The sequence below is a fragment of the Xiphias gladius genome, chromosome 19, assembly GCF_016859285.1.
Source record: "Xiphias gladius isolate SHS-SW01 ecotype Sanya breed wild chromosome 19, ASM1685928v1, whole genome shotgun sequence".
In the NCBI taxonomy this organism is placed as follows: Eukaryota; Metazoa; Chordata; class Actinopteri; order Istiophoriformes; family Xiphiidae; genus Xiphias; species Xiphias gladius.
In genome coordinates this window covers 23,756,918-23,781,650 of record NC_053418.1, presented here as the reverse complement: position 1 = coordinate 23,781,650, position 24,733 = coordinate 23,756,918, and the positions used below count along the sequence as shown (strand labels likewise).

General features: G+C 40.8%; 1 protein-coding gene across 1 annotated transcript; it reads left to right on the top strand.

The window, feature by feature from the left end:
- Positions 1–1,796: 1,796 nt before the first annotated feature.
- On the top strand, positions 1,797–24,717 carry si:dkey-112e17.1. Its single transcript, XM_040154987.1, has 7 exons — positions 1,797–2,007; positions 10,910–11,886; positions 14,803–14,854; positions 17,640–17,763; positions 19,224–19,366; positions 22,361–22,603; positions 23,030–24,717. The coding sequence occupies exons 1-7, from the start codon at positions 1,927–1,929 to the stop codon at positions 23,735–23,737; spliced, it is 2,328 nt and encodes a 775-aa protein (XP_040010921.1). The 5' UTR covers positions 1,797–1,926; the 3' UTR covers positions 23,738–24,717.
- The last annotated feature ends 16 nt before the right edge of the window (positions 24,718–24,733 follow it).

Sequence of the window (24,733 nt, the reverse complement as noted above, 5' to 3'; positions counted from 1 at the left end):
CATTTGATTCCATGTGTCCATGAATTTTTCAGAACTGCTACCACCTGTTGTCTCCTATACTGTCGTAATAGCACATAAACCCCCCAAAAAAGAAAAGAAAAAGGGTATTCGCATATTGCAGCATTTCCATTTTATAACTGCTTCCACGTAAAAATAAATAAAGAAATTATATATACACCAAAGAGACAAGTCCTAAATGTTTATTGTCTAAGAATATAATAGAGATGGTTACAGTTCCAAGACCCCAGCTACAGACACCCTTGCATGCCTCGCCACCAACACCCACAACCTGACAGCTGCATGCTCACTGGTGGGACCCGAGGTAGAGCTCGCTCTAGGACACCTGCGTACAAGACGCAGGGATCCATGTGTAAGGTGTAAACTGTTAGGTATGTCGCATCCAGCTCTCCAATCAAAATAATAGGCTTGCGTCTAAATCGATCTCTAATCTCACTGAAAAGGGCCTGCACTTGGGTAATACAATTGCTTGTAAAAGACACAATCGAGCTAGTGAGACCAACTGATACACTTTATAATGCAAATAAACGCGTAAGGCCGAGGTTAAAACCAACATTTTTAATGCAAAAACCAGACTCGTTTAAAGCCAATGTGTAGGATTTCAAACCGTCTCACTCTGGCGCCATCTAGTGGTTGTATTGAAAATGAACGAGTTGATGAATGAATGGGCTGAAAACGCCAATTCTACCCGCCGCTTTTCACCATAATTGTTTCGGTTTTTTTGTATTAACCAAAACCCAAGCCTTCAGAACAGTATGCACGACGATCAACCTTTAACACACAATTCAAAGCTTTTAGGGGGGTGAACGTCTCCAGTCTGTGCTGCCAGTAGCCTTTCCCTTTATCCCTTTCCCTGTACGCTCTGCCCGTCTGGGATTCTGAGTGGGGGGGTGAAGGAGTGGCACCTTGAAGTCAAGTCAAACTATGTGCATCTACCACAAAGATACCTTATTTAATGTTGTAAAGGTCTGGTAAAATCCGATTTTTGCAGTTAGATTTGCTGCTCTCTTGAAGACGTAGCCTACAAGATGGCTCTTAAAGGAATTTTATAATAGATCTGAGGAAACCATGCAGGTCTATCTTATATAATAATTTGAACTGGTTCACTGGTCTCAAGACATTCTGGAATCAAACACAAACAAGGTGTACATTTACATTTACATTTACATTTACATTAAAAAAAAAACCAAACAGCTTATCAAACAGATAGGGGATGTTTCATTAAGAGGCACACAGACACAAAACCCTATGACACAGATTCTCAACCATTCTCCTTGACACAAATTGAAAAACAGGCAAATTTCATATGATTCACCAAACAAGACAGAAATGAATGTACAATAATGACTATATTTAATTTAATGACTCTTTTAGATTGCTGAAAGAAAGACTAAATAATTAATTCATGTGCCTATTCATTCATTCATTTATATTGCACTTGTTACATTTAGGCATATTACTACAATTATAGTAGTGCATATTGCAGAATGCGGGAGGCAAGTCCGCAGACATAAAACTATGGACAAAAACAAAAACAAACATTTAGGTAACTTTTCTGTATGTGCAAGATTGGTAGAAGGAAGAAAATAGAAATAGAAATATAGAAGAATTATATCTAGACCCAATGACATACGTTTATAGGTCCGGCTGAGGCCCCAGTCATATAATCTACAGTCATATTACGTATTTTAAATGAGATTTTAAAATACATTTCATATAGTCAGTGGTTAAGTTGCTATCACCTCGAGCACAGGAGAGTTTTTAGCTAGGGGTCTGGTCCTGTGTTCAAGTTCGCCCATGAACGATGGAAGCGCGCTCCCGATACTTCAGGTGAATGAGAGGGAAGCGGAGGAGCGGGACACGGTTCACTGTGCGTTGCATAAAAAAAACAGGAACAATTAGAGGAAAATGAGTTGTGTTACGTCGCTTGGGGCACATGTTTTTATGACAGCGTATCTTCTCTTCGTGATGGGATGCGTTGCACAGAAAGTAAGTTGATATTTGTTTACTGCAAAAATAATTCACAAGCTTTACCTCCAGCCCTGCTGACTGCCGTGCTCACTTGTGTGGGGAGAATCACGCCACGAACTCCGCTCGTAAATCTTGTTTTTCAACAATTGTTTGCTTCTTGGCAAACGTTATGACCCCAAGTGACTAGAAGCACGCTACTTTCGGGAACATTAGGTACCACAGTTCACTTCGGCGTATATGTATTACATAAAAGAACACTTGTGTCAACTGCATTTGAAATTTAAATTTAGTTCGTCTATTCTGTCCATAATTTTGTACTACCAAAATACAGTACACCGTAGTAGGCGGAAGTAGTCTGAGCCAATTTCTAAAAGTTGAGTTTTAAATACTATAAAGGTTTTTTCTTAGACAACATGTACGCCGACTGAATCAGAATTCAACTCTGCTTCGAAAAAGCGTCCAAGCTCATGTATTACAGTATAGCGAAGTTTGGCAGTTAGGGATGGTCTTTGAAATTTACAATTTTTACGATGGAGTTCTGCTTACGTTTTCTTTGGTAACACAATAGGACTTAACCTTCCCAAACGCGCAGGCTTGTGTTGCTTGTGAAATACCAAAAGTTGTGTAGGAAACAAACAAAACTGAATTAAAAGGTTGTCAAAATGCTCTTGTAGTCTGTGTCTGGGCACAACATTTAGCCTACACATCTGCCTCATGTAGCCTTCAAACTGCTGTAAATTAACTGAAAGGTTTTTTTTTTTTAAGTGCTGTATGCATTTCAAAAGGGGAAGTTCAAGTTCAGCTTCATTTTTGATTTTATTAAAATATTACATGTGGTTGTTGGACAGTCAAAAACTGTGAAATCTAGAATAAAAAAACAACAACCCTGTAACTTTAGCCGTAGCCAGACTTATTTAATCACCTTACGTCATGCCGACTGACTCTCATGCACCTTTGCCATTCACAACAAAATTATGAAAGTTTTGGCCTATATTTTGAAATTTCCCAACTTGGAATGTGGCACATTATATCCTCTGGGGCTCAAATGGATGTTTTGATGGCACAGGCATGTTTTGATGTTATGCACTTCTCAGAGTTAGAGAATGGCATGCAGAGTCCAAACTGCTGAAATGAGAACCACATTGAGAGCATGTTAACCTTATGTTGCACTTCTCATACTCGCTGAGGTGAATTCGCAAGCTTTGACTCTTGACATGCGAGGTGTTCACGATCGACAGTTTGTCTCTGATGAACAGGAATGCAAACTGTCAGGGATTGCCACTCGGGGATGTTTCCCATTCAGTCAGGCTGTCATTCGTGCTGGACATGTTTTTTTGCTTCTCCTGTGGTAGAGACAAAGCTCCTGCCAGGTTAGTGAGGCTCACAGCCGTCCATGGGTCCCTCAGAGTTGATTGGTTGAGGCTTAAAAATTGTTGTGATGCCACAACCTGAGGTGTCACTCTATAATTTGGTTAATGTGGATACCTGCACCAGAAAAATAACTTGTTGATACACATTGTCAGTAGCCTGGATCAATTAGTTTACATAGACAGGGGCAGGGGTGGATCTTGGTACTTGCTCTAGAAGAAAGGAACTGTGATCCCTCACTCCCCAGAAAACACTGTATATACTGTACTTTAATCTATATGTAATTGCTTCGGTGTTGGAAATGGACATAAGCGGCAGCCTTTTTAGAATGACAGGGATCTACATTCCATATTTAATGTGCTTTCCTGCCAACTTTTGTGTTGGAATGATTGTAGCCAAGTACCCAAACTGTAAACTGGACCACCCACTCAGCCTTCGGATCCTATATTCTTCTGTTTTTGATTTATGGGTGATGCATCATAATTTCCCCATGTGTGACAGTGGCTGGTGTCATAACATAAAAGGATTACCACAGATCTCCTCCAGGACATCAAGACCACATTGTGAGCCAGGAGAAGCTCTGTGGCTTCCACCTGTCAGGAGCTGTCCTCTTCCGCTGATGGACAATGACAGCTCAGCAGCACAATTCTTCGAGCTAGACAACAAAAGCCCTTGGTATATTGAATTGTCAGCGTCTCCAGCTTTAGTTCCTGTGTGCATAGGGTGCTCACTATCTTTGTAATTATCTGCCTGAGGGGGCACGGTAAATGATGGCTTTGTCCTCTGCTCCCCTTTTGTATTAAGTTGATTTTTGGAACAGCATAAACAAGCTTGGAATTTATTCTATCCCCCTCAGAAAAAAATGGGAGGCATACAAGTCTGTTGGTCCAGAATTCAGCGCTGTGGACGAGTGAATTTGATTCTTGTTTTGTTGCTCAGCTCTGTCTTTCGGAAGTTTTTATTTGGGATGGAAAGAAGGGACATTCATGTCTAATTGAACTGAGTTGCAGGACCCCATTGAACTATGAATTCACTTGTTCCTCCCCTGAGTTATTTGACAACAGATACACACGGTCTGTCAACAGATAAACATATCACCGTGTATCAGTGAACTGCAGTGGGAAGAAATGGAGTGAGTAAATAAAAGCAGCCCTGTTTGTGTTGCAGATATAGTAGGGTGTTAAATGGGAAACAAACTTCATTTTTATACCGTCTATGCTAGCATCGAAACTGTAAGATGTTGCTGTTACTTATACTGGGTGAGGATGAGTTAATAGCTGATAGAAACATTATAGCTTTCAAAATAAAAGCTCTAGTAGCTGCATTTGTTTTTCTTTTCTCTTTAAAAGGGGTGAGGTCATAGTCAGTGCTAGTTTGTGCCTCTCACGTATTACCAATACATTAGTGTCACACAGCTAGGATCTGAAGCGCAGATCTTTGCAAAACCCAGAAGGCTGTTTAACAGCTCTGTTTTCTAGCCCAAACAAACATGGTAGCTGGAAAAGATATACAGTATCTGCCTGCCTGAAATGTACAGCGTGAAGCAAAATTAAAAGATTTTACTGGCACAAATGCTTGTCTATATTGATGTTACCTTCTATTATTTTCTATTTTCAAACAAAACGACACATTCATATTTTTTGTGTTGTAAAAAGAGACAAAAGAAATATGTCTTTTCCAGCTTCCTGGATAGGAAACAGAGACACAACTTGAGAGAGAGGTTAAAAATATTTTTAAATTGTGCAGGAGACTGAATATTATTCATCCAGTTGGTTAGAAGAGTCTTTGCAGATTGTTGAAATACCTTCAGAAGAGCAGTAAGATTTTTAAATAACCTTCTGGGTTTTTTAAAGATCACTCTGTATTTATTTTTATATCTTTTATATTTGAAATTAAATGAATAAAACTTTCACATGTCAAACCCAGTGTCTGACGAGCAGAGCGAAGTCAATACATTTTGGAACAGAGAGCAGTTAAGGGTCTACTATAGCAGGGGGCTTTATTGGCTTTGACAACAATTGTCAAAACATACTGTTGTTCAGGGGTTATCAGCATTGCTAAAAATTATATTTAAAAAAAAAAAAAGGTTATCTGGCAATTTTGATGCTGTGGTTGCACTTGGAAATGTTATTGTATCTATTTAGACTTTGATGGATTGCAGTTTAATTGTGTCAGTACATTGCAACCCATATCCACATGATTGGGCTTCTCAATGAGGTGCTGCCGAAAGACTAATTATCGTGGATGCGTTCACTGGATCACATTCCAAAATCTGGAAATGATTTCACCAAAGTGGTTGAAACAACCGTGAAGATAAGGTCACGATTCACCACAGGGTTTCACAGGCCTGCTTTAACAGCCACCACAGCAGCAGCAGCTCTTTTTAGAGGAAATATGTTAATAGGTTTTACACCACAAACATGGAAGAGAGAGCCGGCATTTTCTTGTCCTCCTACCCAGGCAGTAACATATCTGTGCGAGTTTGAGGACCACAACGGTAATAACTTCCAGTGTTCCAGGTTTGCGTGTAGGCAACACTGAATGTCCCATGATGGCGCTGTAAATAAAATGTTGATCAAAGTCAAAGAGGCCTTTCGTAAGTCACTCAAGATGCACACGGTGGTGAAAATGCACTGAGCCAGCACTAGAGTGACAAACGAGGGCGACCCAAGAAATGCCTGGGCTTAATCAGGCTGCCACACCAGTTGTTTGTAAACTCACCCTGGCTTGAACCTGCAGCCACTGACATGAATCCAACGGGAGAAGCATTGACATCACAGGAGAGATATGTGATAAATCCCGGGCTCGAGTATCAGCGCCGTTTCACAGCTGCGGAGAATGACCTCAAGGAGCTTCTTTTCTATCTGTGCATTTGGAGGGAGCTGTACAAAATATAAAAACACAAATGGGGCACCTTGCAGAGATTGAGTTGCAGCTGCTCTTGGTCAGTCAACTCAGGTCTAGTGTGCTTCTTCTTACCTGCATATCCCTCTCTATAATTGATAATAATAATAATAATAATAATAATAATAATAATAATAATAATAATATCGGAAATCTGTGTTGTTTTTTTTTAAACCCGATTCAACTTATACGTCATGAAGAAGTCAGCAGTGCCTAATATTTTCTGTATTTTGTGTACCCTGAAAGTACTGTCCTTTGTACAGTACGTGAGATCTTGTGTCATTGTATACTGTAGTACTTTGTAAGACGTCTGTATTGTTCTGCACCAGGGCAACTCAGGGAAATTCTTGTACATTTGTTGCCCTTTTGATTCTGATTAAATTACTGGCACTCCTGATGTTGTTATACTTTTAACTCCAGCTTTTATTTGATTTGTGGTAAGTTTTGCCTCATCCCTGTCATTGATTTTACAGCATAAATTCTTACTTTTTCTATTTTAGTGCTCACTTTTTATGTCCGTTGTAATATGTAGCTGAGGATGCGAATGTGTAAGCGCATTTTTTTCCCAGACTTTATTTTTCTGAATATTGTTTTTTCTTCAGGTCTGTATCACTGAGATCTCAAATCCAATTAAAAGGCTTGATTTAAATTAAGAATGACTATAAATAAATAGTGAAAGGCTACACACTACCTGTCCACAAAGCCTTACTATGTCGATATTGGTCATGACCTGAGAAATTGAGTGCGATTGTAATGCTTCCTAAGTGGACCGCTGCTGCCCGAGCGCTAGCCTGTGAAGCAGTGTCACTTTTCTCCTCCAGTAAACAGGGCTAGTGAGGATTCCTGCCCCCTTTTGAGGGGCCCGCCTGCCTGTTTATGAGCCAGTCCGGGGCTGTTTGTGCATGAGAGGCAGACTGTATGTGTGTTTGTGTGTGTTAACAGCACTTCAGCAGAAGCCAGCTCGTGTTGCAGAATTTTCACAGTGGTGTCGTCAGCCTCGGTGGTTTAAAAAAAATCCATGTTACAGCAAACAGTTAAGTCAGACTGCAGGCTTGTGTTTGTAACAGAAGAGTACTGATATCCTTTTTGTTTATTTCTCGTCTTTTTATCTGACCACATCCCTGCATTTACATAGAATGTGAAATCTCAGAAAAAATATTCTGGTTAAAATTGTTTGTATTAGTTTTAAATAATATTTTTAACAATAACAATTCTTACATGAAATTAAAAACAATATACAAATAATATAGTGGTCTTTTAAAAATAATGGTACAACCCAAACAAATCAGCTCTACAACATCAGTCAGTGGATTTAAAGTTGCTTCTGTGGTAATTAGACAGGCATATGAACCCTATCATGGAATGTGATTGAAACACCTTTTTTTTGAAAAAAGATGTACTGATGCAAAGTGAAAACAATAGAACAATACCATTTGTTAGGGGCCTCTTAGTAATGACAGCAGCTGGTCTGATGTTTCACTGAACAAGTCATTTCAGACAATTATGTGCTCAGTTGATCTACTTCTGTCCAGGAAAGCCCCTGTCAGTGGCACAACTGGGGCGCAATGACCAGCCGGCTCTTATGTAAACTTTCAGCTTGCCTTGTACTTATTAGCATCACTTCATTAAAATATTATCCGATCTCCCCATTTGTGGAGTTGCTCACCAACATGGCACTGCGGCCTATTGTTTCGCCATGAGAAAAGGCATCCTTGAATAATTAGCGGCCTGCCAGTGGAGCGGCCTGTGATGTAACAGAACCGAGATGTTTGGCATTATAAGAATGTCCTATTTCCAATTGACACTGTGGCACTTTGGGGCCCTTTACTGTGTAGTCTAGCATGCACATCCCAGGGTGCTGGGGACCTCCCGGCTGCCTCGTCCTGGTGGGAGAGATGACACAGTCTCTGTCCATGACTCAGTTCTCTTTTATCAGATGTTGGATTTTAAATCATGCAAGAGACAATTATTAATTTATAGATGAGCATTATTTGCAACATGTTTTTTTTTTTTTTTGGGTCACTTTTTACATTTTTGTAGATTTATTTATTTTAAGGTTTAAAAACAGGATGAAACTAGTCTGTAATAGGAAATGCCAGCAAAGCAGCCATATGGCAAAGATAAAAGAAAAAACATACGTTCTCTCATCACTGGTAATTTTTGCCCTAAAAAGGGGACACGCTGTCCTTCTCTTCCCCCTGTTATGCCCCCATATTGTGAAGTGGTTCCCCTCATTGCGCAACTTCACTGCAAACACTGCAAACCCCAAATCAGCTTACTCTCTCTAAACTCAGCAGGAATGGCATTTGGCCCGTTCAAATGTCATCCGTGTAATTCTTTGCTTTAGCACATTAAATTCTAGTTAGTGTGTGGGCAGTGCAAGTGTAGCATGTCATGTACTAATGTAATTGCCTCAAAATGTCAGTCAGGGAGAAAAACAGCAAAATATAACAATCCTAAAGGACTTTAATGATCAAAATTTATATTAGAATTTTAATGACTTGAAAAACATGATTCAATTTTGCAGTTTTTATTAATATTAAGAAGAGTGAAAAAACATTTCATTAAATTTGTCGCTGACATTGCACAAACAGTTCAATGTCTTTGACAGCGTTGCTACTATTTGTAAATATAATTAGGAAACTATAGCTTGTACTGTAGTAAGCTGGTTAATTTCTCTCACATACAAGCATTTTTGTTTACTTTTACTTTGCATTTTTTTGGAAATGAAATGGGCAAATGTGGGAAATGTGTTATGCCATGTCATGATTTACTCCCGTGTTAATGGTCACTGAAACGTAGCCACATCTTTGACCTCAGCACTCTGTATGTTACTCTGTGATTTGTCGACATGTGGTGGCGTTCTGTAAGTTTTTAAGCATCTTGTTGTACCTTCGAAGGTATTCTCCCAATCCAACAGATTGCCGTCTGTACAGAAACATAAGATATTTGCCCTGGATGCAACCAACATTTAAATGCAGTATTTCCATAGAGTTTCCCAGTCACTTGGAAGGCCTGAGTAGCAGACTTACCATAGGTTCCAGTGTGGAAGAAGAACAGACCTAATCGGCATAGACTGTAGAAAATCTTGGATGTTAAGGCTGGTTTTGCCCCAGGAAAAATATTTTATCATTTCAGGCAGAAAGAAGACACAAGTAACATCATGGAAATAACTAAATAATATAACATTACATAACATTTTGACTTTCTCCCTAAGCTCTCCATAGGGAAGGCTATGTGACCAAATCACAGAGTAACATGCGGACTGCTGAGGTCATTAATGAAGCTAAGTAAAACTCGGCAAAATGTTTACTTGAATTGGTTGTCATGTAATTTTCATGTCATTTAAAGAGGTCATTCAGACACAGTACGAGTTCAGCTGTGGACCTGTTGCTTATTAAATGTTTACTGTATATCATGGTTGAGGGCAGATAGGGATTTTTAATCTTTAATAGGAAAACACAATCACTCAGAATGAAATATGTCTTAATATCTAACTTCTAACACCAAACAGAACACACATACACACACACACATTTTCTTTAGTTACATAGGTCACGCTGCCCTCCTTACCTTGCCATGTGTCTGTAATATGCTGTAGCTTGGCTGTGAGATTGTTGGCTGTATCAACTATTGAGAGGGCTTTTGGTTTGATTTAGATGACCAGAGGGTAAGCGAGTTCTTCTGTCCCATTCATACCTGTAAATTTCGTGTAGATTTTGCTACTGACTGAGGAATGTCTTTGATAAATGCATTCAGATGGGGATAGATGGTTCATGGAGCAAACAGAGTGCCTGTCTGGCTCCATAGACTTTAGCTTTCCTTGTGTCCCTGTTGCCCTTTCCCCCCCTCCCTTCAAAACAGCATTCTAAAAGTTATCTCTTATGCTTTTAGCCCAGTCCAGAGCACAAGTGTTGCCCGTTGGGGTTCGTTTGTTACCTGTCTGGCATGGGAGTCTGCCAGTTTGGGTCTGTCCCACAGTCCAGAACTGAGGCCAAAAGGAAAGCTCATAAACACGCAGGCCCCCTACAAAGGTCTGGTCATCAGCTCCGTGGCCCAGCCACACATCTGCCTCTGCTTAGGGCCTCAGTCCCCCTTACATCCTCGCAAACCTGGGACGAATTACAGCCAGCATGTTTGAAGAAATGCCCTCCCTAGGGTTACCCAAGCAGGCAATACAGGCAAAACAAACGCTTTGATATAAAGGAGGGTTGAATAGTTCAGTTTCAAGCTGGTTTATGTCCATGAGAAATCAGACAACAAGTCAAGTGTATTATTTGCTTATAGGTACCATGGTTGTTGGTACTTTTGACTCATCTCGGAATTTAGGCATTTAGTGTAATATGATACTGGTAAACATAATGCCAAAGAATAGCATGAATGCTAATATGGATGGCAGCGGTGTGAATCAAAAGCCCTCACCTTGGCAGTTCTTTTATTGTGCTCAACCTGTTGAGCTTTGTGAGCCATGTTAATTGTCAGTCTGAGAAAGGGTGTTATTAAATGACTGAAATAAAAATGTAGGATTTTTTGATCAAGTGGGAATTATCTGCCCTAAAAGCAGATTTAGATTTGTTACGCTCTATTAATTTGCAACTCTTGATATTTTCAACACACTGACATTGTGACAATGTAATTCATATTGCAGGTGTACTTTGACTGTGGTGCCAAAGTGGATGTGGTGGACGTCCAAGGCCTCATTCTGTCCCCTGGCTTCCCCTACAACTACTCCTCTGGGACACACTGCGTTTGGCTGTTCATTGTGCCTGTTGATTACCAGCTTATTCTGGAGATATTTGACTTTGACGTGTTTGAAAGCCATGACTCTGCAGCTCAATACTCAGCTATCTCTAATTTTGATGAGGAAGAGGCAGACGAGGAGGTGACTTTCACCCCTGGCAGCTTAGGGGCAGATGAAACTTCAGTGGCAGCTAAAGATCCTATGCTTGAAAGTGTAGGGGATGTCACAAAGTATCAGCAGTCCTCCCAAGATGATGAGGTCAAGCAAGTAGTGGTCCAGGAACAGTTCACAAAGATGGAAATTACCAAAGTTTCAAATTCTGCCAGAAGATCCCCAGATGCCTCCTCTGGCCTATCTTTGCCGCCCCCTTCCTCTCTCCTCCTCCTACCTGGTTCTGTGACTTCAAGAGACAAGGCTGTCAACTCTGCCTCCTCGTCTCACCTCAGGGGAGACCTCAACCCAAGTTCTAACCCAAGTGCAGTTGTGGAAGAGACCACCCTTGCCTCACCACATATTACCAACACTCCAGCTGTGAGCCCCGAAACCCAGCAGTCAGTGCTTGACGCCTGCCCCCACGATGTCCTCTACATCTCAGACCTTATCACCTTCTCCTCCAGGTTCTGTGGGTCCAACCGTCCTCCCAGCAGCCAGCTGGTTTTCGGCTCCAGCCAGGAGATGGTGGAGGTCATTATGGAGCTCATCACCACCACACACTGGGGCCGCGGCTTTGCTCTTCTCTTCCACTACCACAATCTGACCGAGCCAGGGGGGGACCGCCGTGCATCTGCTCTTACAGCCAGCAAGGTAGACTCTCTGCTGGCTGCTGTGAGTGGAGCTGCCTTCTTCGCTATGATACTTACAAGTGCCCTCTGCATCATTTTCAGGTAACAGAATTAGAGAAACTTTAAAGAAAATGCAAAAATAACAGAGACAAAATAGATGAGGGACAATAAATGCAACCACCAGATAGTCAGCTTAATCCAATACCATTGCCTTTTTGACTTCTATCTGACACTAATGAATAGCAACACAACTGTTAAATTTCTGGATTAAATTATGGGTGCTAGTAGTTGTCATCGGAATCTTGGTCAGTTGATCAGTTCACCATTTCGTTTCAAGACACAATTTCTAAACAGATACTCAGTGGACTAATAAATCTTTTTACAGACATTCATGCTCCCCAGAGAATAAATCCTAGAGATTTAGATGGTCCTCTGATTTTCCCTCTAGTGCCAGCAGCAGGTTGACGTTGATGGATTTGTGTGTCTGGACAACTATTAGATGGATTGCGATGAGAATTGGTACAGATAATCAAAGACTCCAGAGGATGAATACTAATGAGTCTGGTTATTCCCAGATCTTCCATATATTCCCACCAGCAGGTCATTTTTCCATTCTCCAGTGAAATGTTTTCAGCATCTACTTGATGGATTGCCACATTTTGTACATACATGTACATACATGTACTAAATGTTCCCCAGAAGATTTATCCTCATGACTTTGGTGATCCCCTGGCTTGCACCACCATGTTGACATTTTCATTTCAGATTGAAACGTCTTAACACAATTTACATGGACTGACTTGAACCTGAGTATAGACATTCATGTTCTCCTTTTTATCTATTCCCCTCTTCAGGCTGAAATTTTAATGTATCCAATGCTTGGGTTTATGACCTGAAATAAAAAACAACTTAAAAACTAATAATATTCCCATCAATCTCAGATATACTTTGTGTTTAGCACTTATTAGCAAATGTTAGCATGCTAACATGCTACACTATGACGGTGAAAATGGTAAACATTTTACCTGCTAAACATCAGCATGTTAACATTGTTACTATGAGCATGTTAACATGCTGATTTAAGGATTTAGCTCAAGCACAGCTGTGTCTAGCTGTAAACTCTTTAGTCTTGTTAAAAAATGTACAGTATCTGGTGTTCTCAGATAAAACCTTTAGATTCTCGTTTTTTGCTGTTTTTGAAACATAAACCCTTAGTAAGTCCACAGTCCTCAGTAAATAGTTCCTAAGAATAAGTCACAAATCCTATCTTTGATTTTCTTGAAAATTAGATGGTCTGACAGTAAACAGACACACACACGGATGCACACATTCACAGATACACAGTCACCCATTTGTTATGTTGACTCAGCTGGAAGCCTTAGTCCCTGATGTGGTGACCCTTGGTGATTAGTTGGGTTTGGCTGCAACTGTGCGGCTTCCTTGATGTGGAGCATTCTTACCATATACAGCGGGGCATTCAAGGTACAGCACCTGGCATCAATTCCAGCACACAAAAACAAAGAGGCTACATGAAAGTGAATGGGTGGGAAAATTGGGAAAAGGGGACAACAAGGAGAAGTAAAACTCAATGTGAGTTTGGTACCGATAGCATTGTCAGACAATAAAAGGTGTAATTTACAAGCTGTTCCCTTCTCCATCCCAGGGGACAATGAACACAAACTTAGTTTGGAGGTTTGTAATACTATCTGTTCAGACAAGCTTTACCCTACAGGTCCAGATGTCCAGGATCCTGGAAGGTTTAGATTTGCGTCGGCCTCAGTATTCAGCTTTCTGTGAGAAACAACCCTGTTTAATATGATTTGTGTTAATTTCAAATGCAGCTCAGTGTCTCCAACTCATCCGTCAGGCACAATAACTCCACAGGGTCTCACTATTAATGACAGGGAAATTGGAAACACGTGTTCAATAAAATGGAAGTGTAATTAGCAAGAACAACAACACGAGTCATTCAGAAGCCAGGAAATGCATTACCATGAAACGTCAAGCTCATGAGCAGCCTCAGTAGCTGTCTTTTTTTTTTCTCATTCAGTTGTTCCCTATTAATTTAAATGCGTGCATAGAAATCATTGGAAAACAACTAGCCTGGCGAGCTAGGCAAGATCTTGCAAGTTTAAAGCAGCAGTGAGATTAACTCCCAAGGTCCCCGCTGGTCAGAAAACAGCCAAAGGTGGATGAGAGTCACAGTAGGGGTTGCCCTCAGTTGACCGGTGTCTGGTAATGAACTCATTCAGCTGTAAGAGTAATTTTTAATAAGTGGATATTTGCTCACGCATGCTTCATTGGTTTGCATGGACTTAAGAACAGGACAGAAAGCATGGATGAACAGGTAAAGATATTAGATATTTAAGAAAATTCCATGATGAAACAGGTAAATAGGTTTAATCTCCTTAGTTGTAACATAATCTACTATCAGTAATCTCCCGTGTGCCTGTGGAAAAACTGTATCTGGCTAAAAACAAGTGAATGTGTATCAATATTCCCTTCTTTAGTAGCTACAGTGTTTTATGTGAGATATGGTTTGGATATGGTCAGAATTTGCTATCACACAAATTTGAAATGAGTATCAAAAGTGAAAAAGTGACAGTGGTAAATCCCTTCAGGAAAAAGTAAAGCAATGCATAGCAATGACATCTCATTAACTACTATGTGAACTGTTGGAACTGTGGAATGTGTGTAAATGCAAGATTGTGGTGCATCTTGCTCCATCATCCAACACCACAGTAGAGCCTATTGAGGGGGGAATAGCCACTGGTATGTTGGAGCTATTATATACTGAGTGAGATGGTTACTATGTCAAAACGATCCCATTTCAGTACAGTTGTATGAGACAGTGTTCATTTTTACATTTCTGGTCAAATTGTGAACACCAGAGGGATTTTTATTCCTGAGACGACAATGCCAAAAGTGGAAAAAAAAATTGAGGACATTCATAAAAGCTGGTTTTCAGATATGTCTGTAATTATAAACTGAATTGCTGTGGTGCTTCATGTTTTCCAGACCAAAACTGTGTCCAAAAAGAGCCAGCTCCTGCGCATCCAGCAACTCTGAGGTACAGACACTACTGTGCACCCTTTCGTTCCATCTCTGTCAACCCTTTATCTCTACATGTCACCTTTTCTCCTCCCCTACCTGTCGTCTTCTCTCTCTTACCTTATTTGTCAGTCAGACATTCCTCTGAAAACAGAGCGTTATCTGGGATCCCTGGACATTTCTTTTAATATTCTGTTGTCCACTGCTGTAGCAGTAGTGACGCTCCACTCCCCAAGGGCGATTTTTAAAAATATTTGTTACAGTGATTAGCATCACGAGATTGTGACTTGTAATTTAAACTTCTGACATTGATACTTGCTGTTATTCAGATTGTTGACATCAATTTTTTATGATGCTCTCAGAATGAGGAGGAACATTTTTGCAGTTGACACAAGGGCTGTTTCCTCTCAAGGCTGTATACTAATGATACTAATGCCTGTTTGTTCTCATTATCACTGTCAGATGTGTCTTAGTAACAGTTACATCTTGCATCACAGTCCTATATAATGTATTAAAACAGTGATTCAACAAAAATACATGTTATATAAAGGGGAACCAACTTTACACATCGAAGTCTGTTTACAGGTCTTGGGGAGTTATTGTTTAAAGCCTTTTGTGGCTCCAGAGGGATCTGCGAAAAGTGCCTCAAGTAATGTCACTTGAGTCAGCATTAGTTGGGTCTGAAGACTAAAAGTTTGGAAAATAAAGAAAATCTGTCTGGAGTTAGAAAGAAGTGAACTTTACAGACCTCTGTAGCCCGCTCCTCATCTCTGCTTGAGGATAGCGGCTCAAAGCTAAATAAAGGCTCAGACATGCTCTCTGCATCTGCAGACAGCTGCTGACTTTCCTCCAGTCTCGCACGCAGTTCCATTCACACTACAATCACAAGTTTGCGTCGGTCTGCCATTCCACACGTGCACATTTCCCGATCAACACTCCATTCCAGTTGGTGGTGGTAATGCACCACAATGTGATAACTTGATAAAAATCAAGAAGAAGAAGAAGCATTTTTGATGGCAGGCATTTTCATCTTTCCCAAGCATCTGCACGATTTCTCACCAGGAGTTCAACACCATTTGGCTGTCTTTGTATTGTTTCAAAGAAGAATCATATATTGTAAATGTATGTAATGCCATCTCCTCGCGAAAAACAAGAACCCATTTTGTTATCTGGAGCATGCGCAGTCGGCGCACTTGCTATATTAACAGGCAGGCGGTCATAAATTTTGGGCTGAACGCGGACATCCACAAAGGGTCCGCACGGACCCTTTCGGACATGGGCTTATGATGACAGTTACGCCACGCAGACCCTCGCGGACCCGGGGACACAAAAAAGTATTAATTGGCCTTCAGCTGCTACTAGCATAACACATGCCAATCTCGTGAACCTGAACGTTTGGAAGTCAAATTGCATTGTGGGTGTTTTAGGCACCATGCTTTGACAAGGATAAAAAATGTGTTGAAAAAGGAATACAAAAGATGATATCCCTGGTTCAGCTGCATCAATTTTGGTTCTTTCCTTTTTTTTTTTTTTTCTTCTAAACTGTCTAGTGTAAGTCCAAAAATGTTATAGGAGTGTAATGCTACTTTGGTGGCGGACTCTTTTTTTAAAGGATCAATTCACCCTATTCCAGAGCGATTAGTCAATCAACAGAAAAATAATTTGCCACCCTTTTGATATTCAAATAATTGTTTTTTCATTGTCATCATTGTCATCACAATTTTTTAAGCAAAAAACATTATGTGGTTCCAGCTTCTCAAATGTGACACTTTGAAGCTTGTCATACTTGATAGTGAACTGAATATATTTGGCTTTTGGACCATTTGTCAGACAAAACAAGACTTTTGCAGACATCACCTTTGCCTGTGGGACATTATAACAGGCATTTTTTTTTTTTTTTTGACATTTTACAGACAAAACAATTAATCAAGAAAATCACCAACAGATTAATCGACACTGACAATAATCTTGGGTTGCAGCCATACCCAGCCACCATACTGTTTATAGAGATCGTCACATAGGGCCAGATTGCAGGAGCACTTCTCATATGTATATGCAGAATGACAACAGTCAAAACCAAACAAACAAAAAAACAAACATACCAAAAAAAACCAAAACAAACAAAAAACAAAAAAAAATATATATATATATAAAGTGATCATGAATTTTACAGAATTTGCACTGATAACCGCATGGAAATACTCTCCGTTGGCCATTTATTAGGTACATCTAGCTAAAACTAATGCAGTCTAATACAACAGCCCTCCTCTAAGGAATTTTATAATATTTAGTTTTTGATGAAATTGTTTTAAAGAAGTTTTAATTCAACTGTATAAAATTTTTGGAGGATGTAGTTTGGTGCTACCTTCAAACTGAATTGCATTACAGAAATGAGAGGTGTTTCTGTTATATAGCCTGCTCTCATTGGTATAAACGAGGCAGACAAAATAATAGAAACAACGGTCGACCCGGCAGCACAACAAACTACATCCTCCAAAATGACCATAAAGTTAATTCCATACCTCTCTAAAACAGTTTCAAAAAAAGTGAACTATATAACCATAACGAAGGTTGCATTTATTGCAGGACTGTTGTATTAGACTGCATTAGTTTTAGCTAGTTGAACCTAATAAACTGCCAGCTGTGGGTATCACATTAGATATCACATTAGTATGATTTGAACTTAAAAAAAGAACTAATGCTGTAAGAAAGTATTCTTACATTTTAAGGAAAATGTCATGAAGTGATCTTGATGTCCTGGCCTGATGTCTGGATAAGGTGAATGGCATTGTGTTGTGTTGCAGGTGCCAGAGGGAGTCCACAACACAGGCGCTGAGGTCAGCGAGCTGCAACTGATGGCTGAGAATCAGACCAACCTGAGGGCGACCACAGAGCAGGGCAACAGCAACGGCAGCCCGCCACACACAAGTGGGGAGGACACACACACACAGACACACACAATGGATAGTCTGATTTACTGGATTGCTGATGTTCACCCTTGTTTAAAAAAAAAAAAAAAGTTAAAAACTAAAGCTGTTTTTCTGTACAGTGTTTGTTAAATTTGTTAAATCTATATTCTGGTTATCTCTTGCAAACTTGTAAGATACAGTGAATGACAAAAATTCACTAAAAAGCACTGCAGCAAGCCCAAAGCCAATGAATTGCACATTACTGTGAATTTCATTCATTTTGATTTATACGTGTTTAGACTTCTCTCCAGAATAATTTCAGGAATGATAATAATTCCCTCAGGAATATAAATCTGCGATTAATGAATTTACTGGCAAAGCAATGATCTGATAAAGTTTTAGTGCAGTCATTTAAAAGTTGAAGGCCTGGGGTTTGAGGAATATGCCTCAATTGATGTGATGTTTTCCACGAGATGACTACTCAATCAAACAGTGTGGGACTCGATTTTCTGCTGATGAGTATCTCTAGGGGGTGCTCTTTCTTTGTGTGTTCATCTATGGTGGTTATCTCTGCTCATGCTAACCACCCAGTTGTTCTTCTATTTATTCCAAGAAAATTACCACTGCTGTTTCTGGAAATGGAAATCTTTCTTGCCTCTCAGGGGTTTTCATAGGAAAGATTTACCTAACACTGAGTGTTACAAGGTTTCATCAACTGGTTTTAGGTTGAATCACATTTGTTTTATAGATATGTTTTAAGCTATTACTTCAAATTTAAAGCAAGCTGTGAACGAGGAACCCTGTGTGGACTTGGGATGGGATACTAGGGTTCTCAATGGAAAGGAAAACTGCATCAGTTTTAGAGCAGTACACAAGCTTGATCTTGGAACAATCCAAAGGCTTCTCTCTCTTCTCTCGCCCCCCCCCCCTCCGTAGGACTGAACCCAGCCTGAGAGATTTGTGGGTTATGGCATTTAACCCACAAAGCAGCGAAGGAGTAGTTTGAACAACAGGGGAGTACAGTGCCCCTCTCTGTGTGCTCGAGTCACAATTTTTGGAGTTTACATCAAAACATACAGCTTATAAACGGTGAAGGTTGAGATTAGCCTACTCTGCATGTTGTTTCATTGAACGATTTAACTTGCACTACAACATTATAAGCTCTACTGCTTTTTCTGAGTAGCAAGCAGTCCTTACTTAAAGTAGGCCACACTAAGTCAATATGGAGAATCGGAAAAAATGAAATTTCAAAGGTGAAGGCTATTATAATGTACAATGTTTGAATTTACACAATTAAACTGTTGCTAGAGCAAGACTGCACAAATGCTGCCTTACTGATTTCTCTCTGAAACTGGTCTGAGCTCCAACTTATTTGTACGAGCACTATTACAGTTCAGTAAAACCATTAAGGCTTAGGTAATTGTCATCAATGTTCTCAATATATCTTGTGTATACATTTTTCTTTCTGGGTTTCTGTAGTAAGTGCTTCCATCGACATTTCCCAGAATGCAGAGGTGGACCTTTCCTGCAGTGGTTTGACTGAACTCGATCTTGGTGCCGATGAGGTTTTCATTGTATCTTCAGCTCCTAGCCCAAACAGGCTACCCTTCTCCCCTCACACGGTAAGAACCCGTTTCCTGACAATGCGGCTGTCTGTGTTGTCACCTAGTTAGGACATTACATGCTCCAAAGGAATACACTCAGGAGTCCTAAAAAAACTACATGCTGCCAACATGGCTCTAAGAATGGCAATGTGAGCTGGTTGGTTGTCCAGACTAAAATATTCCTATAACTATTGGATTGATTACCATGGAATTTAGTATTAAAATTCACAATCCCCAGTGGATGACACCTAATGACTTTGGTCTTCCCCTGACTTTTCATGTAGCACCACCAGCATGTCAACATTTTCACTTATCCTGTGAAATATCTCAACATCTACTTGATTGATCTGGTACAGACATTCATGATTCTCCGATGATGTATCATAATGACTTTGGTAATCCCTGAATTTTCATCTAGTGCCACCTTCTGGACAAAATTTCAACTTGTTCAGTATTTTGGTTTAATGACACCTGCAAAACTAATGCAATTCCCGTCAGCCTTGGCTGTAATTGTTAAGTGCTAATTAGCAAATTTTAGCATGTTAACATGCTAAAGTAAAATGATGGACATGGTAAACAATACAGCTGCTAAACATCAGCATGTTAGCTTCAGGACTATGATAATGTTATGTTGGCATTTAGTTCAAAGCACCGATGTGCATCACAGACCTGCTAGCATGGCTGTAGACTCTTAGTCTTGTCTCCTCACTCTCCAGGTAAGTGGGGGGGGGGTTGGGGGTTATCTGAAAGTAGCCTTGATGATATACAGTGGACAGTGAAATTGCCTATGTAATCTCAAGGCCAAACTCTCAATGGGTGATCTCCTCGCTCTGAAGAAATGATCCCTGAACAAATGAACATCAGAGGTGATGGGCCATTCACTGCTTTGAATTGACCCAGTGTTCCTAATAAGACTGACACCATTTTATTGGCGTACGCGTGGTACAGTATAACGCTATGAAAACTATGAGGACATAAATGGGAAATGAGGATAATTAAAAAATGAGAGGTGCGTTGAGGAAGAAGCAACCATCCAACCAGGCACTTTTTTTCTCTGCTCTCTTTTGTATTCTCTTGGAATAAGAGTTGGCATAAAACAGCTCTGGCAGCTTTTTGAAGGACTGGCAAGCTTTTCTGCAGCCTAGGCTAATGGAGCATTATCTACTGAGCCAGATTCCCAGCTCCAATTGTGTGTGTGTTTGTGTGTTGGTGTGTGTCATGCACGCTTTGGCACACAGTGTGTGGTCTGCCTGTGTGTGTCCTCAATGCAGACGTCCATGTAAATAATGTTTTAGAAATGTTGCATTGGCTAACAGTGGCGAAGGTCACAGAAAATGGCCAAATTCATATTCTCACTGTCACTGCCAGGTGAACTTCCAGGTGAGGGTGGTATTTTCATGCCATACACCCTCAATCCCCATTTGATAACATTTTGTTGCAAAGGTCCCCTTCTAAGAAAGGCTTCAAGTTAGTTAGAATAAAGCATGAAGCCTGAGGAAGGGTGATGAGGTCAAGGTAGGGAAGTCTGGATCAAAATGGTCTTGCACCTTCCTTTCGTCTGCAATTCAAGAGATTTAATTCAGCTGTTTCTATTGTTTTCTGGAGAGCACGTCGAGTTTCTCCAGGGACCCCTGAAGGATCTCATACACAACTTTTGGAACCATGGTTTATAAGCGGCTGTGTTGGGTGGCTGATTTTTCACCTCATTTGTCAAACCTAAAAGTTACCATTGTGTTTGTGGGGCTTTACAGACCAAAAGAACATTTTATTAAAACCCCTGGCTAATTCTTGTCTAGACAAAGCTAGCTACTAGTGACTCTGTAGGAAGGATTATCCTGACTCATTCTGTCTGATCGGTGCAACCCCAAAAACCTTCCTCCTCCCCGGATAAACAGCAGCTGACTGATCATGAAGGACAAAGTGGCCTTCACACATCTAACCTGTCAATCACAGCTAGCCTCACCTGGTTGCTCGAGCAAATATGACATGTACAAGTCCAATTCAGTAAGATGTCTTCTGAAATACTTATTTGTTTGTGCCTGTAAAGTACACTTCAGATGGTAGGAGTTGTGCATACACGACATCACAAATGTGACTGAAACGGTTCCGAAGCCCCTGCCCCTATTCTCTTGACAGCTTTAATATCCTTAATGAATAATGACTGCGATTGGTATGTGAGCCACACACGCTCGGCTGGCTGGCTGCGTGACTGAGTGGTCCAAGCTAATCAGCACAGTTCCTTCTTGTTAATCCATTAATGTAGTACACAACACAATCTGTAGGGAGGAATTCAGGTGTGAGGTGCAAACGTAGCAGGTGCTGCCAGCAGACTGGCAGCCTAATATCCCCACTCTAAGGACTCTGTTGTTGCATGCAGTGATATTATTGTTAGAGTTATGATTCTGATTGACAGCAATCTAATTTAAGTGTTAGGCAACAAATAATACCTTTCCCCCTGATTGACATGTAATTATTTGGTTTAAAAAAAAGAAAGAAAGAAAACATCGGCTTCTGTCATTTCTCTGTGGTTATGTCCCTTGATGTCTGACTACAACAATTACATTTACAGATCTGATACCTTCTCCTTGTTACCTTATAGTATTATCCATCTCTGGCCATTTACTTTAACATTTACAGTGAGATAATGCAGTGCTATTCTTACCATCCGAGTCCAGTTTTTCTATCGATGCTCAGTACCAAAGATGCATGCCTGATTCAGTAACCAGCCTGTTGCTCAGTGCAGGTCATTGACCATTGTAGCTGCAGTTGAGTGCTTGAGCATAATGCCACCTCTGATATGCGTGCTATTTATGTTGTGTGGTTGTCTTCATTCCTAATTAGTTTGTTTATCTTCTCTAACCTTTGTTCTTCTGGGGAAAGTTGGCCACAGATATATTTTTTCAGCACCTCCTTACTTGGTATTCATAAATGAACCCAACAACCCTCTATTGGTGCCCACTTCATGCGGGGTCTGAAACTCATTTTAATTTTTATGTATTCTGTGTCTCTTAGCAGCGGGAGAGGTTTCTGCGGCACAGTGACACTGGTCCCAGCCCTGCGTGTGACTGGCCCTCACAAGAGTCCACCACCTCACCCACTGCTGCCAGGTCCACGAAGGAGGGCAGCGCCGGCTGTGCCAGACCGAGAGCGTGGAGCGTACGCACTTTCCAGGACTTCCTCCCTCCACTGCCACAGCTGCATAAGAAGTGGTGCAGCTGGAACTCCACCAGTCCCTTTACCAAGCTAGTGGACAGCGTCAGTACTAGAAACTTTGCTGTGTTTTCACAACCAGGGCCATTTATAGCATGTGAGGTTGATGAGGTGTGATCAGTGCTCGTGTGTTAGTGTGTCCTAAAGTCTACTTCATGAATATACTAGCAGTCGTTTGGGATAATTGAATTTATCTCCAATATAAATGAGCTTGTGTCTAAAATTCTCTTGAATAGGTATTTTTCACCCAAATTACATTATTTTCTCCCTTACTTTTTGTGGTACATGGAGATAGATTTGTTTTTGCATAATCAACAAATCAATCCTGCTATCGTGCATGTCGTCTTACTGAGGCACTAAAATGCAATGGAGCCATCATTGGTGTTATTACACCTGTGCTTTTCATACCACAACAATCGAAATGTCCATTATGACAAACTGTGGCGGACAAACTGTCTCATCTCATTGCAGGCTCCATCCAGTTTGACAGCTGACTGCAGGGGAGGCGACAGCAGGAAGGTCTTTTCTGAGGTTCACTTGGAGGCCAAGGCAGACAACAGCACCATCTCTGACTCATTCATCAGCAATGCCTCCTACCCACTTACGCAGCCTGCCCAGAGGCAGCGGCGTCTCAACTCCACCAGCAACCTGCGTCGCTCACGCTTCGCAGGGCCTTGCTTTGGCCTGCTCTCTGCAACAGCAGACCCAGTGAAGGCCTCTGGGGTGCCTCAATCCCAGGGATCCCCCTCAGAGCCCAGCCCGGGCTCTTCTTCCTCCACCCAATGTCAGATTGAGAGTGGCCAGGCCGGAAAAAGGCGCGATTTCCCAGGCGAGGGTGATCATGTCAGTGTGCCGGTGTTTGCCATCTCTGAGGAGGAGGACCGGCAGCCTCTGGTCTCAGCTGAGCACCTGGACCAGACCTCTGCCTCTGCTGTGCTGAATGGACTGGTGAGGGGGACATTTGAGGGGAAGAGGCCTCCAGTGGGAAGCACCAGCCACAGCCCCCAGAACCAGAGGGCCAGGCCAGAGTGGAGGCCATGGGGGAGCCAGGTGTCAGGAGGTGTTGGTCCACTCCCTTCCAGCACAACCACCACCATGTCCGAGTCAAACACAGTCAGTGACAACCAGCTGTGTCTTGGTCAGTCAACAGCGCTGTGCAATGTGACCAACCAGATGTGACCAGATGGTAAAAAGAAGAGGGACTCTGGTGGGCCAGTTATGCATTTCTGAACTCTGTTAGTGCCACTTTGTGAAATATATAACCTACGTCTTTAATTTCTGAAATCATCTTTTACAAAATCACTACATATTATTGTCACTCTAGTTGTTCTTTATTTTTATAAAGCTGTGTTTGGACAAAGACGGAATAATATGCTGCTTACTATGCCGAGGCACGTACTGCTGTGGTATTATGTGTTTAAAAAAAGATGACTGAATGCAAACATGAATACAAAAAGTATTTTCTGAGTGAGTACTCCATAACCCCCAACTCTTAGGACCCCTTTTTAACCACATTAATTAACCAGTTGTGTGCTATTCAGTAAGTTATAATACTCCAACCATTGCACTTTGCATTCAATAGCTCATTCATTGTGGATTTTGTGCTGCCCTGTGCCAGCTTTCTGCTTTTTCCTTTTATATGGTTATTTTTTAGCACAGGCTAATAAATCCTTATACAATTATTATCCAAAAGTGTTCTGCAGAGCATAGATCATAAATTAATATCAGTGTTGCAACAGTGTATGCTGCAGTATGTACTCCTAAGGCTGATACCGGATTATAAAAGGGAAAATCAAAATCATGTAAAAGCATATACAGCACTAATATACACTATTCTGTAGAATAAAGAAACAACTAGCAATCACAATAGTATTTAAAATGAGTTATGAATTAATGTAAAGTTTTAAATAAAGGCTGTGTCATTCACGTTTGGTCCTTGATCTGACAGATATTACACTATCAACCTTGCAGCAAAACTGCAATTAGAAACCAGGATCTTATGCTGATCTTTTGTCTGATTTACGAATTTTTTAATCCAGGACCTGTTAAAATTTCTTGTATGCGCACACCCCACATCAAGTTTGTCTTCAGCAAAAATGGAAATACAAATAAATGAACAGAAGATTGAGGAAAAACAAGGATTTATTGCATTTATGTTAACAATACTTGCACCAG

Coding starts and splice junctions, on each gene's coding strand:
- si:dkey-112e17.1 (XM_040154987.1), top strand. CDS start 1,927: ATGAGTTGTGTTACGTCGCTTGGGGCACATGTTTTTATGACAGCGTAT. Junction 11,887..14,802: donor GCCCTCTGCATCATTTTCAG/GTAACAGAATTA, acceptor CATGTTTTCCAG/ACCAAAACTGTGTCCAAAAA. Junction 22,604..23,029: donor TTACCAAGCTAGTGGACAGC/GTCAGTACTAGA, acceptor ATCTCATTGCAG/GCTCCATCCAGTTTGACAGC.